We start from the raw sequence: 19,451 nt of genomic DNA on the forward strand, positions 1-19,451 counted from the left end.
AACCAAAATCGAGAACGCAGCATATGCCGGTTGCCAGCGACCAATTTATAGTCCGCGCTCCCTGTTATTTAATCAATATAATGCCCGTATCTCCTGAAATTCCCAAGGGATTTTAATAATTTTTTGTCCAGATATTAACAATGAATACCTAAATCGACTGACGATGGTCTCAAGCCTCTACAAACTAAGGTTTTGTTGTGAAAATTAATTAAAAAGTCAAATTGTAAAAAAATGAAAAAGGCTCTAACTCCCAAAATTCCCAAAGGATTTGAATGAAACTTTTTTACGCAATTAGTAATAAATATCTAAATCGATTTTACATGGTTGCAAACCTCTACAAACGAAAGTTTTTTGGTAAAAAATTATTGAAATGTTAGATGTAGAAAAATATAAACGACTATAACTCCCAAAACTCCCAAAGGATTTGAATAAAACTTTTTTATATAACTAATAATAAATATCTAAATCGATTTGATATGGTTGCAAATCTCTACAAACGAAAGTTTTTTGGTAAAAAAATATTGAAATGTTAGATGTAGAAAAATATAAACGACTATAACTTCCAAAACTCCCCAAGGGTTCGAATGAAACTTTTTTATACAACCAATAATAAATATCTAAGTTGATTTAACATGGTTGCAAACCTCTACAAACGAAAGTTTTTTGGTAAAAAATTATTGAATTGTTAGATGTATTAAAAAAAACTTAAGGCTATAACTTCCAAAACTCTCACAGGATTTGAATAAAACTTTTTTTTAATATTAATAATAAACATTTTAAGTGATGAGATTTAAGACATGTTGCAAAACTCTCTATTTAAACTAATTAAATTGAGGTATTTTAACCAATCAAAAGACCATAATAATTTTCCAATTGTTTATTTTATATAACAAATACAAAGATAGTAATTTCTGAGTAGAAATACAAGATCCAAGTCCAGCCAAATAGTAGTATGGAATTAAACCATCGGGGCTAGTAGCTCTAAGTCGTCGATACTACAGTCAGGTCCTACAAAAGGAGTCCGGGTCTTCCCTTTAGGTAATCGCTCTCTTTCAGGAGACAACAGTCAATATTCTCCATAAAGGTCCAATCAAAAATTACGTTAAAACCACTGGCTGGATTGTTACCAGGATGCCTAGAAAGTATACCCGAGGAAGTTTCATTAATTGTATTTAAGGAAAACTTACATAGGCCCCGTTTGTAGCAGTGTGTGGTCTCAGTTAAGATCCTTTTGGAAATTCATCCAGGAATTTGTATATGTTGTTAGAAGCAGTTAAGTTTTTTACCCACTGAACTGCCCAGCAATAAAATTCTTTGCGTACTTTGGTGTAATTTTTTTTTTATTTTGTTTTATTACACGACGGGGAATGCATTTACGCACGAACTGGGACGCACAAGGCACTCCAGGACAGTGTGGGGCTCGGTGAAGCCACTACCCACTAAACCCCTCCGTAGGCGCCGATATGTACCCATCTTAACTCCTAAAAGCCAAACTAGTTTTATACACATATGGTTATTTGGGTGGTGCAATTCCTATAAATATAGGCGATCATGCATCTTATTATCTTAAAATTTTTGCGGTCCAGCCCGCAAGCGATTTTGGGCAAAGCCAGGTTTTTGAGATTACCCAAAATGCATAATCGCCGCATATTTATAAGAGCCCTCCATATGTGTATATATTTTGGTTTTTGGAAAAATCGGGCTTTACTAATTAGGTGGAATATATAGCCGCTGTTTATTGGCTGGTCGACGCAACTACCAACTTGACCGCAATTCTTATTCAAATTGGGTACGCCAAACTTCGCTCTAGAAATAAATTCGCATTTTTGGTTAAAATCAATTTACATACCTGAATTTTGCAGCTAGCCCTCTAGGTACTCATTTTGAAGTCCGCTGAGACACAGTGGGCAACACTATGTCCAGCTTCTAAGAAGTCAAAAATGTTTGCCCTACATTCTTTGATATTTTTAGTATCAATTTTTTGTTGATTAAAGAGCAGCCAAGACTGATTGTATTCAACGTCTTTTTTCCTAGATTATATTAATTTATTAATATAATGGAAAGCCATATCAGTGAAGAGTGAGGTATGTTTTTTTTACGTCAAGGCTGTTAGTAATACAAACATAAACAAAAATCAGATTTTTACAAATCGATTTAGATATTTATTCTTAAATGTATAAAAAAGTTTCATTCAAATCCTTTGGGAGCTTTGGGAGTTATAGCCATTAAGTTTTTTTAATACATCTAACAATTCAATAATTTTTTACCAAAAAACTTTCGTTTGTAGAGGTTTGCAACCATGTCAAATCGATTTAGATATTTATTGTTAAATGTATAAAAGAGTTTCATTCGAATCCTTTGGGAGTTTTGGAAGTTATAGTTGTTTATATTTTTCTACATCTAACATTTCAATATTTTTTTACCAAAAAACTTTCGTTTGTAGAGGTTTGCAACCATGTCAAATCGATTTAGATATTTATTGTTAAATGTATAAAAGAGTTTCATTCGAATCCTTTGGGAGTTTTGGAAGTTATAGTTGTTTATATTTTTCTACATCTAACATTTCAATATTTTTTTACCAAAAAACTTTCGTTTGTAGAGGTTTGCAACCATGTCAAATCGATTTAGATATTTATTGTTAGTTGTATAAAAAAGTTTCATTCGAATCCTTTGGGAGTTTTGGAAGTTATAGCTTTAAATTATTTTTTGTACATCTAAAAATTCAATAAATTTTTACCAAAAAACTTTCGTTTGTAGAGGTTTGCAACTATCTAAAATCAATTTAGATATTTATTATCTTTTATAAAAAAAAGTTTTATCGAAATCCTTTGGGAATTTTGGGAGTTAGAGCCTTTTTCATTTTTTTACAATTTGACTTTTTAATTAATTTTCACAACAAAACCTTAGTTTGTAGAGGCTTGAGACCATCGTCAGTCGATTTAGGTATTCATCGTTAATATCTGGACAAAAAATTATTAACATCCCTTGGGAATTTCAGGAGATACGGGCATTATATTGATTAAATAACAGGGAGCGCGGACTATAAATTGGTCGCTGGCAACCGGCATATGCTGCGTTCTCGATTTTGGTTACTGGATATCGATCGGACGCTAGCTTCACACACATGGTTAGTTTTCCCAAAACATGTTTCTCAGTATAATAAAAGTGCAAATTTAAATAAATCAAAATGTATATTTCCACAAAATGTACAAATAGACACCCTTGCAACTTAAAATAAATCCTTACAAGGTAAAAACCCCATCAATTATATTGTTTATATTAATCGTCCAATGCCCCACTAAAAATAAGATCGATGGCGGCCTGCAGGTCGCCTCCGGCCGCCGTGAGGGCCCTCACGTTTCTCCCCTCGTCGTTAAGCCCCAAATCCCGCATTTGGCGTAGCTGAGTCGCATACCTAACCAAAAAAAAAAAAACTAATATACACCCAAGTAAGTTTCATCTTTGTTATATAAAATAAAAACATTCCCGAGAATAAGTTTAATAAGGCCGGTATTAGACTATAAAAGATATTTGACAAAGATCTTCTATAAAAGAAATTTTATAAAATATTTTACAGTGTAATGTTACTTCTTTTATAAAAGATTAGTTTTATAAACTTTTATAGCATTTAATAACATATGATTACATTTGATAAAATATTTGACCAGTTCAAAGCAATATGGCGGATAATAAGTTTGTTTGGTGCGTTGCGGCGACCAAATTATTAATTTCCGAATATGAGAGTTACGAAATGTTATATAATCATCAACATCCGGATTACAAAAATCGAAATAAAAGACTAGATACATATAAACGAATTGCTGAAATACTAAATACAGTAAGCAAAGGTTGCAAGGTGGAGGATATTAAAAAAAAACTAAATGGGTTGAGAAGCCAATATTTATCAGAGAAAATGAAGGTAAATATTTTATTTTTTTATAACATTTTACTTTTTGGTTTATTGACATATAATACAATTAAAAGTTAATTATTTATTATTTTATTTAATGCTCCAGGTAATTCAGTCCAAAAAAAGTGGAGCCGAAGAGCATGATGTTTATAAGCCTAAGGTGTATTGGTTTCCTTTATTAAAATTTTTGGACAAGTCAACAGAAGCTGATACATCAGAATCCAATTTAGAAATCCAGTCTGAACAATCCCAAGCGGGAAGTGACATTTATAATGCCATAAATCAAAATAATGTAAGTTATATGATTATATATAATTTTCTTGCCATGGAACTTTTCCAGAACCGTTATAATATGATTTAAATGCATCTCTTATTTCTCGACCATGGCGGTTCCCTCCAATATGAACCTGTCTTGTAAGAACTTGCATTTCCTGAAGATCTTCATCGATATGAACGTCTTGGTATTGAAAACCATTTTCAGTTCGAGTAAAAACGTCATGGCGTGTATATAGATGTTTTCGTCTTTCAGTTAACAGATTATGTAATGTGCAAGCAGCAAGTGTGATGCATGTAACTTTTTCAGGTGCTAAATTAATTGCAGTTAAAAAAACTCTGAATCCCATGATGACCATTCGTCTTCCACGAGATAGTCTGTAATTAAATATTTTTTCTTCCTTAGTTATATTTTTTAAAGAATACGGTTTCATAACATTGTAGCTCAGAGGAAACGCGTCATCAGCTAGAACAACATAGGGCATGGTAATATTTGTGTTCGGAAGATTTTTGCCGTCGGGAATGTTTAATATTGTTCTGTCTAGTAAGCATCTTCTTAGTTGGCTTTTAGCAAACACCCCACTGTCACCGATTCTGCCATTCGTTCCAACATCTACATACACAAATTTATAGTCGGCGTCAGTGAGAGCAAATAATATGATACTATGATAAGACTTATAGTTAAAGAAATGAGAGCCGCCTATTTCCGGACAATTAATTCGAATGTGTTTTCCATCCATTGCTCCAATTGTATTGACCACATTCCATTTGTTTTCAAACTCCTTGGCAATATTTTCCCATTCCTCTCTAGTTGTTGGTGTCTGTAAGAAAAATAAATATTTTAAAAGTTTATCTAACACATTTTTTTATTTACAGGATGACACCAGTGAAAAGGCAGAAACTACAACTTTAGCTTCCAAATCTGCTACAGATGGCATAAAACCAGCGGTTTCCATAAATAAAAAAAGAAAATCTATTCCTTACGATGACCTACTAGTTAAAGCTTCTGCAACCATGTCAGAAATGGGTAAAATTGTGAAACAAACTTCAGTGCATAATCAAACACAGGATGATGCCCTAGATACTTTCGGGAAATTTGTAGTATCTGAATTACGTGGGATACAGGGAGCCAGCAATGAGTTTGTACTAAGGCAAACAAAACGCAAAATTCAACAAATATTAATGGATACTTGGGATACTCTTGATCAACCGACCAGGCTATTAAGTCCAGCCTCATCCCAAGAATCATGGAGGTCATTACCACAGCCACCCCATCATAGTTATACTCCGTTGGAGTATAATTTTAATAATAATTTCAATGAAGAGAATGGGCTAACCAATTCCGATAATTTGATTAGCGATGCACTTAGAATGGCTAACGTGACAAGCACAGATTTTCAGCAAGAAAATATTTGAATAAATATTGATTTGTATTATTTCATTTTTTTTGTTCCTATTTAAGTTCTAGTTTTGTTATAAATAGAAATAAAGAATCATTTTTATTATTTTTTACAAAGTAATTTTACTACATACCTTCAGATATTCATTTTTCAATGCCTGATATATGGCCTTGGACGTTTCCGGGATTATGCCTGATAGGGTACATTGAGGTATACGACTGCTGTATTGAAGACTGGAATAACTCTCTCCAGTTGCCAGAAATCGAAGGGTCACCATAAGGCGTTCCTCAACGCTGATAGGATTCCTTAAGTGTGTATTTTGTCGGGATATAATTGGTGCTATTTTTGAAGCAATAAACGGAAATGTTTCGTGATCCATTCTTAAATAGTTTTCATAACTCCTACTATCTTCAGATAGTAACTCTCTTAGCAGATTATGATGGATTCCTCTTAAATTACGCCTCGCTACCCAGGGTCTTTCCCAAAGTCGACGGTTTTTTTCTTTTTTTCTTTTTAACACTAAACACATTGTAACAACAGCAGCACTCATAGCAACAGCGCAAGCTAATGCACGTCTTTCATCCATTTTTAAATAAAAATAACGTCGCGATTCTCTTTAAATTTTACAAAGTTCTTTGATAGTGTAATACTGTTCTACTGCTCAAAAACTTTTCTTAAAAGAACTAGAATCAAACAAAATGTTTTATAAAAGATCTTTGTCAAATATCTTTTATAGTCTAATACCGGGCTAAGACACAACTAGCTAAAATAAACCAGATTTTCCTCGTACCTTCCGGTTCCGCCGGCAGCGGGCGTCAAAGCGTCCTGCAACATCGCGGGCGTAATCATCGACCCGATCCTGGAAGCGGACGGTGATCCGCCCCCCGCGGCTGCCGCCAACGCGGCGGCCAAATGGGCGGCTGTGATGCCGCCCCCTGAAGACGGTCCGTCGCCCTCCATGTCGTCGTCGTCGTCCGATAGGGCGTCCAGCGAATACGAGTGACCGGACGACGGGGGCGGCTGAAAAGAGGCCGCGGTTCCACTTACTGGAGTGGTCTTGTGAAACTCGGTGATAATATAGCGGACAGCCAACAGTATTGTTGGGTTGCGCTCTGCAATCTATAAATTTCTCAGTTTTATTCGGTAAATAGATTAATGGGTGTTCCCTCTTACTTTCCAACAAGTTTTTGGGTCTTCCAATTGGGTTAAAATGTCTGGTTTCGATATAAAAGCTATTGCCATAGGGTCATCTTGCAGTCCGGGCACTGCAGATATTATTTTATCCAAGTCTGTAGGGTTTTCGAGGCGCTAAAAGTCAAATAATTTTGCAGTTATTGACTTGTTTCATTAATAGTTGGGAACATACATGTAAAGTGGTTCTAAATGATGGGGAGGCCCTAAAACTCCTGTAAGAACTAGCAAGTTCCTGGATAAACGCTTCGTTTATTTTGGGTGGCTCACATTTGGCAGACTGCTTAGGTTTCAGCTTCTCAATAACATGAATGGTGACTCCAGCGGTGACCCCATAGCTTGACAAAGGCTTCTTGTCATCCAACAAGAAACCACAAAAAGTAAGTTCTATATGAAGGCAACAGTCGATATTAAGGCTCTTTTAAGACAAGAAATATTTACCGAAATCGTCATCGGGGTTCTCGCCCAACTCCTTTGTCAAATGGGGCCTGAGGATTTCCACGTTCGAGTCCAAATCCACGTCGTCCACTTTTACCCTGCGCAATTTATCCTCGTTCCATATTCCTAAGAATATGCTCAGGGCCATTTTCTGCCTCTTCGGGTCTACCGGTGCCTCAATGTTGCTGTTAAAATGTCCAGACAATGATTGTTTAAAATTTGCACAGTCTTTGTGATTGTTTGTTTTTTTCGTTTGACATTGACAAGTTGAGGTTAGATTTGATATTTGAACGTGAGAGTTAGGGGCAACGTTGCCGAACCCTTGATAAGGGATTGATTTTCCTAAAAAAATTCTAACCTAGAAAACACTTGCCTGTTAGGGTTATAAATGAAACGAATAAAAATACAAACAATTGATGTTTTATTTATTTAGGTAGAACAATAATAATTATATATAATAATAATAATGATTTTACACAATAATCTACTTAAACATCGTCAATGTACAACTTGTTCCCACCTCTATACAATGAAACGAGTACCTTATTCAAGTTTATTTATTTTTAAGCAATTATTATAATCTATAGAGTTACGCCTAATCCCAAAACTCATTGGCCGAAACAAGCTGATTCTTTATATAAATAGTCTAAATAAATATAACAGCCATATAAACTATCATGATAGAAAAGGTTAACAATAAATAACAAAACTACACAATACCATTTTGTGTTAATTTAACTAACTAATTGATTTATCCAAGAATTATTTACAACAGCAATTAAATAATCAAACGATTTTCGACTGAGAGGAAGACAAAGCCAATATTGGAAAATCTATATATTATATTTTAACGCGATTATTAGCAACACTAAAATATAATTTATATTTACAATACTTATCTTAGGATGTGGCTTGTTTTTAATTAAAATGTAATTTAATAAATTAAAAATATCCCACAAAAAAAAAAATTCACTTTTTATAAGAAATGTCGTTAGAAGTGGCAACATTGCTAATTTATCAGCTGAGAAACGTCAAGCGTTAATGACAGATGTCATCTGGGTTTGTTGTTTAAAAGTTTTATGTTTTGATTTTAGTTTTTTTGTACCCAAAGGAATTTTATCTTTTACAGGTAAGTTATTATTCAAACTTAATTAAGTGATGCAGTTTTTGTGTATAAACTAATTGGAAAGAATAGAGATTGATTTCATCAGTATAATCAATTAAATTAATTTAAAATGTTTCTTCTCTACAAATAAAAAATTTACTTCAATAAAAATATATATCACTTTCAAGTGATATGCCAATTTTTAGGGGACCAATTTGGTATTAATTTTTTTTTAAGTATTGGGAAGAACACTATTGGGATTGCAAAATAAGAAAGTACCTCTTAACAAATGTATTACCAGAATGTGGGAGGGCTTCGTACCAAAATTGCTGAGTTGAATGGTTGAATGTTGGATTGTTTAAGTTATGATATTATTGTTATTACGAAGAGTTGGTTGAATGAGGACATTTTTTCGGAAGAACTTAGTTGCTGTAATTACAGTATATTTTGTGCTGATAGAAATGTGCAGATTACATCAAAGAGTAGAGGTGGTGGAGTGCTAATACTGGTAAAAAATCACATACAAGCTTCAATCATTAAAAAGACAGAATCTCACTTTGAACAGCTGTTTTTGTTATGTAAATGTTCAGGATCAAGTTTTGTTGTTGGCGGTGTATATATTCCCCCAGGGTCCTCTGATGATATCTATAGTGATCACTGCATCACAATTGAAGAAATCTGTTCTATGTATCCTAGCACTAAGTTTTACATGATAGGTGACTTCAATTTGCCAGGGGTACATTGGTCAAATGCTCATAATGGGGTCCAAGTAGACTGTCCAACAAATTCACCAGCCGTGTTTCTAGCACAAATATATGGTTTTTTTAATATGTACCAAATGATTGATATGCCAAATAGCAGGGATGTGTTCCTGGATCTTCTGTTTACCATGAAATGTTTTAAGTCTCCAGATCCACTTTTTTGTGACTCAATTCATCATATTTCTTATGCCTGTAATTTTAGAGTAGACAACAATGTAATGTTGGATTCACTTATAGTTGAGGAATTTTATTTTGATTTTAAAAATGGGGACTATCAGGGGACTAATGATTATTTTTTTTCTATAAATTGGGATACTATTTTTAATGATAGCGATATTAACATTATGGTGTCAGAGTTCTATAACATTTTAAATTTTGGTATACAATGTTTTGTGCCTCAAAAAAAAAATAAGACATCGTTGGTATTTCTCAAAAAAAGTAAGCATAAAAAATACCAACTATCCCATGATGAAAGAGATTATCATGAATTTACCGTTCTGAGAGCTCAGTGTAAAAGGTTAAGTCAAGAGTGCTACAGAAATTATCTTGCTACTTTGAATGAAAACTTGACTAGTAATCCGAAAAATTTTTGGAAGTTCGTTTGGAAGAAAAGAGCATCTAACATTGTACCAAGGAAAATGTTTTTAGATAATAGTGTTGCAACTGATGGTCAGCAGATTGTTGATTTATTCGCTACTCACTTTTCTGCAGTCTATTCAAATGCAAACACAATCCCACCTGAAAAGTCTTTTAGCCAAATTAATATTGACTGTCCTGTCATAAATCTGGCTGAGGTGTTTGATAAGGTGGGGGCTTTGCCTAATAAGTTAATGATTGGTCCAGATGGAATCCCCAATATTCTTTTAAAAAACTGTCGATATGCACTATCACAGCCACTATGTAAACTTTTTAACTTATCTCTTATTTCTGGAACATTTCCAGACATATGGAAAGAAGGTTATATTTCTCCTATTTTTAAATCAGGGTCGAGGGATGATGTCAAAAATTATCGTAGTGTGTCCATAGTGTCATCCATCCCCAAAATTTTTGACAGCCTTATGTTTGCCCATTTAAATTGGCAATGTAGAGAAATTATTGTTGAGGAACAGCATGGTTGTAGAGGTGGTCGGTCCACTCTTATAAATTTACTCATATACCACAACAAGTTGTCAGATGCCTTGGAGAGGGGGTATCAAATTGATGCTGTATATACAGACTTCTCCAAGGCGTTTGACAAGGTAAATTATTTGTTATTAATTGAAAAATTGAGAAATATAGGTTTTTCTGATAGATTGCTAAAATGGTTGCTTAGCTTTCTTAGTGATAGAAAGCAAGTGATTAAACTTGGTAATTTTATATCTAAGGTGATTGAAGTTTGTTCTGGAGTGCCACAAGGCGGACACTGCTCTCCTTTACTATTAATTTGTTTGTTAATGACCTTAGGGATGTCTTGGAGTATTGTGAATTTTTAATGTTTGCTGATGACCTCAAACTTTTCTTGGTTATTATGAATGAACTTGATATCAGCCTTTTACAGAAAGATCTTGATAGCCTTTCTCTGTGGTGCCAAAATAATTTGTTAGATTTGAATATTAATAAATGCTTCCAAATTTCATTTCATAGGAAAAAAGTAGGATACCATCATTTTACACAATTAACGGCCAGAAACTTCAATTAAAGGATGTTGCTAAGGATTTAGGAATACTGTTTGACACAAAATTAAACTTCTGCAATCATATAGACCAAATAGTAGTAAAAGCTAATAGAATGTTGGGTTTTATGCTTAGAAATTGTAAGGGGTTATCATTGCAAGCTGTCAAATCTGTATATGTGGGATTGGTATGATCACAGCTTGAGTATGGCTCAATTATCTGGACTCCCCAGTATAATGTCCATAAGTCATTACTGGAGAGTGTGCAAAACAAATTTTTAAGATATTATAACTACATGTTTAATTTAGATCTTATTGCTAATCATGATTATTCCCAAATATTGAATTATGTTAAAGTTTTGTCTTTGGATAAAAGAAGAACAATGTTTGACATCTGTTTTGTCTATAAGTTGTTGAATGGTATTGCATCCTGTCCGGATTTACTTTCCCAAGTTAAATTTTCTATTCCTCAGAGAACACTTGGACAAAATAATTTATTTCATATTGGATTCCATAAAACCAATTATGGTAAAAACTCTTTTTTGGAGAGATCTCTAGATTTTTTGGATCGGGAGGAGAGGCTAGATGTTTTTAGCAATTCATATGGGTCTTTTAAGGGTAGTTTAATGAACATTTTGAATACTTAGTATTGTTCAATTAATATTTTTAATGAATATGTTGTTTGATGGGTAAACCAAGTGAGAATTTATGTTCCTAATCTATTAGTTAATACAAAGATATTTTTTTTTTGTTTATTTACTTTAGAGTTTTTTTTTTAGTTAAGTACTTTAACTCTTAATAGTTTAAGTAAGGATTATTAATTATTGACTTAACTGTATTTTATAATTTTTTTTTTTTGTAATGGGGGTTTCCCGTTTAATGAATACATAAAAAAAAAAACATGGGATTACACTCTGTCAGAGAATAGTCTTATGCACTGGAATGTTTAGACCTAGGGTTCTTGTATTGAGCCCAAAAAGAATTAAAAATTGATTAGAAATGTGAAAATCTCAATTTTAATACTACGCAGAATGTGCACAGTTTTCTTTTATATCACAAACTCAGACCATTCCATGCCAATAAACAGAGTTTTCTGTTGTATTACAAACTCCTAGGGTAGATAAAAAAAAAGAACAGTTCATATGAACATGGGTCCGAAAATGCTTCCTCAGGGACCTAGAGCTCTTTAAAGATAACCTTTGAAAAGCAGATTTCATTCTATAGCTTCAAATTCAGTAATTTAGCTACTGCAACCAGTTTTGAGACATAAATTATTGGTAGAACATTTATTTTTTTGAACTTACTAAACAAACCAGTCCACCCCGCACACTATTTGGTAAATTTAACCTATATCTCTAAGACTTCGATTTCTGCTCATTTTCACACCAGTTTCCCTTGGTACTTCATTCTTATCATGTAATCCCAATAGGGATCTGTCTTGATTGATCTCAAATATATAGAACAAATGTTAAACCCTGAATTTCCCATAATCTGGACCTAAAAGTGTAAGTACTTGATCTAATAAGCTAAAAAAAGGGGCAGTGGAAGAAACAAAGTCTACCCAGCAATACTTGAATTACTTATTGTCGATTCGCGATACTGAAACATAACACTAGTAGTACGCAAGTAAAGATCTCGTCCAGTGTCTTTACTACAACAACGAATCACTAACTACTTTAACATATTTACAAGTTAGTTTGGTTAATAACAATATTAGTACTGTCACCGATAGACAACTAGGACATTACAAGATATTGTTATTAATTCTTATATTAAATCTATTTACAGTTAGTAAAGAAATAAATTATATAGAATATACAATATAAGGACAACTTAAAAGAGGTTATGGCACATAACAGTGACAACTTTTTGACTTGCCCTGCTATGTGCCTCGGCAACGAGTAGGCGGAGCTTAATTCCATTGATAAAAGGGCGTGGCTTTGGTTTTGCTTACTACAGGGGTCATTTAAAAGGTACTTAAGAAACAGTTATAGAAAGTAGAATATTCTATCTTAACCTGGTTCACTACATCGTAAAGCTATATAATATAGTGCTATTATGTAATTAGTAGCAAATATAGAAATGGTTTTTTTTTAAATATTCCGGTTGATAGTTTTATATATTATGTGTGTGTGTGTGTATGTCGAGTACACATTTGTTTTTGATACGTATATAATATGTAATACACATGTTAAGTATATTCCTTATTGAATTACCACAATAATACCGTTATAAGTATAATTATCAGGCTTTTTTTTGTGGTAAAGTAGGATTTTGAGCACCGCTAATGCATGATCATACACATTGTGCTCGGGAATGTTCGTTTCGTCACAATTTCAAAATATTACAACCACAAGGAGCAGATTCGTTTTAGGTTTAAATATGAACGAAAGGCATGCAGTAAAATAATTATTATATCCATTAAAGGCTCGACTAAAGGTGACTCTCATTATTCACTCAATGATGCTTAGAACAGCCTGTGCACGGACATTTGTTTATATTTGCTTTTTTTCGTTTGTTGTTACAGGTGTTATTAGTCAATGATATAATAAAAGTTTATATATTTCAACTAGCCTAAAATGTAATGCATTAACAGCATCTAATTAAACAAAATAACACTTTATAAAAACAGAGTTTATTTTGTTTAACTTAAACCTTTGTGTGACCTTGTATAAAATTTATGAAAAATTCTCTTGCAAGTGAATACTACTAAATTTTAATATGTTCAAGTCAAGAGAAATCAGGTTGCCTCCCCATTTGTGCTTTCTTTAATTTCATAGGGGGTAAAATTTAAAACATTTAGTAAAAAAAATACATTCTATTATGTAGTGTATTGTGACCTTTTTCTATTATGACCTCCTTCCATAAAATGAAGACTAGAATAACAAACTCGCTTGCGTATTTGGAGTTAGAAATTATTTTTATACTTTATCTATTAAATGTAATTGTTTGAGCCATGATGTTCTATAAATAGAGTGATAGGGGAGGCTGGCCTAAAATGACATACTAGGGTAAAACAACATAGGTACAAAATCTCCAACATGCCAACAGTATTTTTCGGAATAACTTTATGTCAACAGTGTCTCCGCATGTCTTTACATTACGCGTATTAAAAATATCGGGATTAGTTAGGCGTTAACGTTCATAGGGCGTGCTTTGTATTTTTTCAAGTCTACAAATTGTGTTTTAAACCAGAAGATTTAACTAAAGTATTTAAAGTTTAATTTTTTACGCTTTAACCTGATTACAGGTATGTATTAATCTTATTTATTGGTAAAATAACAACATTTTAACATTTTTTTTGATAAATAACATTTTTATAAATAAACATGTGTTTGTGGTGCAAGTTGGGTAAAATGACATAGGACCTATATGGCTAAAATGACATAGTATGTCATTTTGCCCTTATTTTTCTACAGTTTCTCAAAATGAATTGGTTCTTCTTATTTTTTTTAGAATGGTTGGAAATTACTCAAGAAAAACCACGCGTCAGTCTTGGGATCCGTTACAGATGCAAAAAGCTATTGCGGCAGTACACAATGGAGAAATGGGCTCGCTCAAAGCTTCAAAAACATTTGGCGTACCCCAGGCTACGCTAAGAAGACGAGCATCGGACAAAAATAAAAGAGTCAAAGCTACTGATAAGGGTCTAGGCCGATACGAAACCACGTTTTCCGTAGAGTTGGCGAGGGACCTAGTTCAACATATCAAGTTATTGGAATCTTGTTTATTTGGTTTATCATGCGATGAAGTTCGTTCCTTGGCGTATCAACTGGCAGAAAGAAATGGAATTGCACACAGGTTCAACTTAACTATTAAAATGGCTGGTTGGGATTGGCTACGTGGACTTAGGTCCAGAAACCCCGATATATCTCTTAGAAAGCCTGAAGCTACTTCGGCCGCTAGAGCACAATCCTTCAATAAACCGCAAATTGCTAATTTTTTTAGAACTTTTCAAGAGACAATTGAAAAAAAAAATCAACCCCACGCGCATTTGGAATGTAGACGAATCTGCCCTGTCTACTGTCTAAAAACCTAGCCGAATACTTGCGACCAAAGGTCGAAAACAAGTTGGCTTAATTTCAAGTGCTGAAAGGGAGCAGCATATTACAGCTGTGGTTTGCATGAGCGCAGCAGGAGCATATATTTCCCTATTATTAATTTTTCCCAGAAAAAACTGGAAAAAGGAACTGACCGACGAGGCTCCCTTAGGTGCATTGGGAATAGCTCAGGAGACAGGCTGGATGACGGCAAGATTTTTCTAAAATGGATGCAACATTTTAGAGAATATTCTAATCCTTCAAAGGCAAATAAAGTGTTACTTCTGGTTGATGGTCATACTAGCCATAAAACTCTAGATGTTACAAGATTTGCTAAAGAAAATGGAATAGAAATGATATGTTTCCCACCTCATTGCACCCACCGGCTGCAACCTTTAGATGTGTGCTTTTTTGGGCCAGTAAAAACATTTTATGATCAAGAAGTTACAAAATGGCTAAAATGTCATCCAGGCAGAACAGCTTTTTCATATCAGATTGGCGGGTTATTTGCTGCAGCATATGGAAAAGCAGCTACAAATCAAAATGCTGTAAGTGGGTTTATGAAAACAGGAATATAGCCGCTAAACCCAGATATATTTCCTGATTATCTGTTTAACCCTGCAATGGTCACATATAGATATCAAGATGGCGATACTCAAGTGGCTAACCATTCACTGAATATAAACAATATTTCAAGTTATTCGCCCACAAGACATTTCCCCTCTTCCAAGTTCATGCGGGATACAAGCAAACCCAAGAAAGCGGAAGGCAGAAGGAACCAAAGTGTTTACGAGTACCCCAATATTAGAGGAACTTAAAGCTAGAGAAGCGGAAAAACAAGCTGCTGAGAAGCCGCAAAACGAACCAAAAAAAATTTAACTCATTTAGTTGAAAGCCCTGAAAGTTTAAAAGAAGTTATTCAAATCAAAGAAAGTAGCCAAAGAAAGTAAAAACCGCATAACACGTAAGGCTGCCATAGTAGCATCCGAACACTTTGTCCCAATGGACGAAAACTCTGATAATGAAGAGACGTTTCAAGATGAAGACGACGAAGATGATCTACCCTGCCTATATTGTAACTGTTTGTACTCTATGTCCAAGTCCAAGGAAACATGGGTTAGATATCAATCGTGCTCGAAATGGGCACATTAATTGTGAGTGTGCTGGTATTTTTAAAAGAAGCAAACAATATGTATGTGAACTTTGTTAGTTTTAACTTGTAATGACCTTATGTACCTATGTAAGTTTCTTATGTCATTTTACCCAAGTATGCTCGGGTAAAATGACACATTTACATGTTTTTTTTTATATTTTTTTCGCCAGGATTATTCATTTATTTAAAAAAAAATTAGGTTATATTCTTATTATAAACCTTTAGTATTATAAATTACTAATGATTTTGTATGTTTACATTAAAAGAATAAAAAATTAATAAGCAAAAATAAAGTGGTATGTCATTTTAGGCCAGTCTTCCCTACCACCTTAATATTTGTCTTCCACTGAAAAATTTACACTTTTTGATCTGCGAAAATGACAAATCTATGTTGCTTGTGAAACACCCTGGATACCTATTATAAAAAGTATTATATGGCATATATGGAGCAATTATAAAAAAATATTTAATATTTGCCAATGTAGACGCTACAGAATATTACGACCGTCTTAATATTTTTTGTAATTAGTTATATGTTTAATTATCCAATTATAATTAATCTATTTTAAAATAACGAAAAAAAATTATTAACCTCTTATTAGTTTATGAAACAATTCATATTTTTTCATGTATTTAAATTGCCGTGCTTAATTCGCAATAATTAAATGGCGTGACGTGATATTTCCGCACGCAGACTGTTCTTATGGGTACTTTTCAGAATTCACCGGTTGAATTAACCCGTTCGGTTATTTAAACCACAGTCTAACAATCAATAATTGAAATCTATATATTTTGCTTAAACACTCGGAAACGCTTCGGTTGATTTTCTTAGATTTTGTTGGACAGTTGGCAGCTTTAATAATATCTGTTTATGTTTATATTTTTCAAAGCAAACCAAACAAACTATGGAAAATGCTAGAAATAAGTTGCCCCTGAATTTAAGAAACTAAAAAAATTTAAAAAAAATGACCCGGTTCCATTGTAAGGGTCTCTAGTAAGTTTTTTGGCTTTGATAGTCGTTACCCAGAAACCAACAAAATGAAAAAAAAAAAGATTAAATTAAAGTTTTCTGTTTATCCTTTTACTATCATCACTGGACTACCAAAATAAACTTGAATCAAAATGAAAAATGAGCAACAACAGATTTACAAAAAAAATAGGTGACCGACATTCCACCTTAAAAACTCAGTTAATCCTAGCCCCATGAAACTTGACTCGCCAAAGCGGAATTTCGGACGGCGGCCATCTTAGGGTGACTTGACATTAGGAATATTTGACAGTAGTGACGTTGTTGACAGTTTTGACGTTGAGTTATTAGTTTTGGGAAGGCGTTGCCTCGTGGGTCAAGATAAAGTTGCTGAAATTAATGGCTTTCTATTTACCGGAATTTCATGTTTTATTTTTTGTGCAATTAGGGCTTCGAATTTGGAATGGGGCAAGTTTTCTAGACCTAGGGTTTCTTTGTGGAAACAACATGGTCTAAATGAATAGAAAAAACATGAAAGTTAACCGGTCTTTGTTTTCAAAATATATTAATTTACTATCAATTATTCCTTAGTTCAACATCAATACTTGCAGGGTTTGTTCCAATATTTCAACAAATTTTATTGATTAATCTTTTTTTCTCTTAGAGAGTACAAAAGGCATTCTTACTGATGCTGGTCTTTCAAAAAATAGCGCTTAACTCGTGAGCAGGAAATTATTGTTATACATTGAAAACCAATGAATAATGTCCATAAATCCACCATGAGCAAGTAAATGAAAGAGCATATTATTGCTTCTTTAAAGTCTCTTGAAAGAAAATCTTAATGAAGTAACTAAAGAATTCATTGACTCTTAATTGCTAAATGATCCACCTTCTGGTTGCAGGTGGTCAGTGAACGAAGAAGTCTTTGCCCTCTCAATTTTTAAACGCAGTCCATAACTTTACAACAGCACTTTTTCCAATTACCATCTCTAAGAACTCTTCAAGCTGTACTCTCCAATATACCTTTTAATTCTGGACAATACAAAACAATTTTGAAACACCTTAATTACAGAGTCTATGAGTCAACTAGATCATTGTTGTGCCCTCTTTTTTATGAAAAATGCAGTCAAAGAATTTCAGGGTTTAAGGACTCAGGTTCTCTGAGTAAAAACTCCAGCTAAGCAAATCATTTTCCTGTATTCATGATTCAAGATCTTTAAAAAAGTTATATAAAATGCCAGTGTCCTATTTTTTTATACAACATCGAGTTTAGACAAGAGGTTATAAAAAAACCTTATAATTAACTGCATTAAAGACTTGACGCACTCAAGGTGGTACTAATATAGCCACTAACTATTGAGTATACTGAAAACAAGCCAACTCTATATCACTTTGCTGTTAATGGGCAATTTATTACTATGAAACATAATGCTGCATAAAATCATACATCGTCGTGTTTTATTTTTATACCTGTAATTTACATGGACATTATTACTGAAGAAATATTATTTTTTGCATATAACATATGTGTATTAATATTACCAGAGGACATTTTTTGAAGTAGAAGGAGTTATTTAATGGTACAAAAGTTTTTTAATTCTTTTGGTTACAAAAATTAAATTTGCAGGTCTTGTATAGATATTTGCCCAATTTATGAAACTGTGTCTATGAACTATGGTTAGACGGGTTGCCAATAGAGTTATGGCTTACAAATGTCAAAATTAGTTCGAATTATTGCACCTTTAGTAGAGGGCCAAAATTTTTTCGCGTTAAGGCAACCTGCCCTTCTCTATAACAGATTTTAGGCGAATAACCAACGCGTTTTGGTTTTTACCAATATCGATTGGTATTTACCCCAATGTAGTTGTTTGGCGTGTAAAAACCAAGGATACCCGTGGTAATTACCAATAAATTGTGCTTATCCGCATAAAATCGGTTAATATTTGTGTTTGGTGGTTAATCCGATGCCTCGTCGGTCGCAACCAGATGATTTCACCGGTTAATTTTAAAACGTGGGGCTTTTTGTACCGGGTCAATTCTAAAACGCCTCGGTTACTTGCAACCCGGTGAATTCTGAAAAGCGTCCTATATAGAAAGCATTGGGGGAAGCTTAATTTTGAGTACAGTCACGTGACATACGACCCCGATAACCTCAAAAAAAAAAACATATATACCTAATTTGCACTGAAGAACAATCACAATAAATAACCGTAGCGGTGTGAAATTAACGTTATTGATTACAGTCACTTAAGCGCTTCATAATTGGTACCATTTCTTGTCCCTGTACTTGAGCATGAGGTCGTGGGCGGTAGAACTGAAATTCTCCGCTTCGCCCCGCATCCTTTCCGCCCGGTCTTCGAGTTGGCTCAGTTTCTCCCCTCGTTCCAGCATGAGTTTGTGAGCGCGACTCACCTCGCTGCAAACAGTGTTCGCCCTTTGACCCACGTCTTGTAAGTTGCCCCCCGGAATGTGACGCGCGATCGATTTATTCGCTTTACCACTGGACTCGCCGACTGAAATTAGTGAGTGAATGCACTGCGAGTTTCGCGGTTAGTGAGTGAG

The 19,451-nt window shown here is 33.8% G+C and overlaps 2 protein-coding genes across 7 annotated transcripts in view; both read right to left on the reverse strand.

The window, feature by feature from the left end:
- Positions 1-3,172: 3,172 nt before the first annotated feature.
- Positions 3,173-7,477, reverse strand: LOC126741536 (ubiquitin-like protein 7). The gene is made up of 5 exons (XM_050447994.1): positions 7,216-7,477; positions 6,950-7,161; positions 6,757-6,891; positions 6,374-6,702; positions 3,173-3,415 (listed from the first exon to the last, which is right to left on the reverse strand). Exons 1-5 carry the CDS (start codon positions 7,358-7,360, stop codon positions 3,280-3,282), a joined length of 957 nt encoding a protein of 318 aa, XP_050303951.1. The 5' UTR covers positions 7,361-7,477; the 3' UTR covers positions 3,173-3,279.
- A 139-nt stretch (positions 7,478-7,616) lies between these two features.
- Positions 7,617-19,451, reverse strand: part of LOC126741535 (syntaxin-binding protein 5) — a 66,072-nt gene continuing 54,237 nt past the window's right edge. For all 6 annotated transcript variants that reach the window (XM_050447992.1, XM_050447989.1, XM_050447993.1 and 3 more), the window contains one exon: positions 7,617-19,402. In XM_050447992.1, the coding sequence (XP_050303949.1) occupies positions 19,146-19,402 (257 nt within the window). In that variant the 3' untranslated portion in view covers positions 7,617-19,145. The remainder of the gene's footprint in view (positions 19,403-19,451) is intronic.

Source organism: Anthonomus grandis, chromosome 10 (assembly GCF_022605725.1).
Source record: "Anthonomus grandis grandis chromosome 10, icAntGran1.3, whole genome shotgun sequence".
NCBI lineage: Eukaryota > Metazoa > Arthropoda > Insecta > Coleoptera > Curculionidae > Anthonomus > Anthonomus grandis.

Coding starts and splice junctions, on each gene's coding strand:
- LOC126741536 (XM_050447994.1), bottom strand. CDS start 7,360: ATGGCCCTGAGCATATTCTTAGGAATATGGAACGAGGATAAATTGCGC. Junction 6,892..6,949: donor CATTTAGAACCACTTTACAT/GTATGTTCCCAA, acceptor TTTGACTTTTAG/CGCCTCGAAAACCCTACAGA. Junction 3,416..6,373: donor GCTGCCGGCGGAACCGGAAG/GTACGAGGAAAA, acceptor TTTTTTGGTTAG/GTATGCGACTCAGCTACGCC.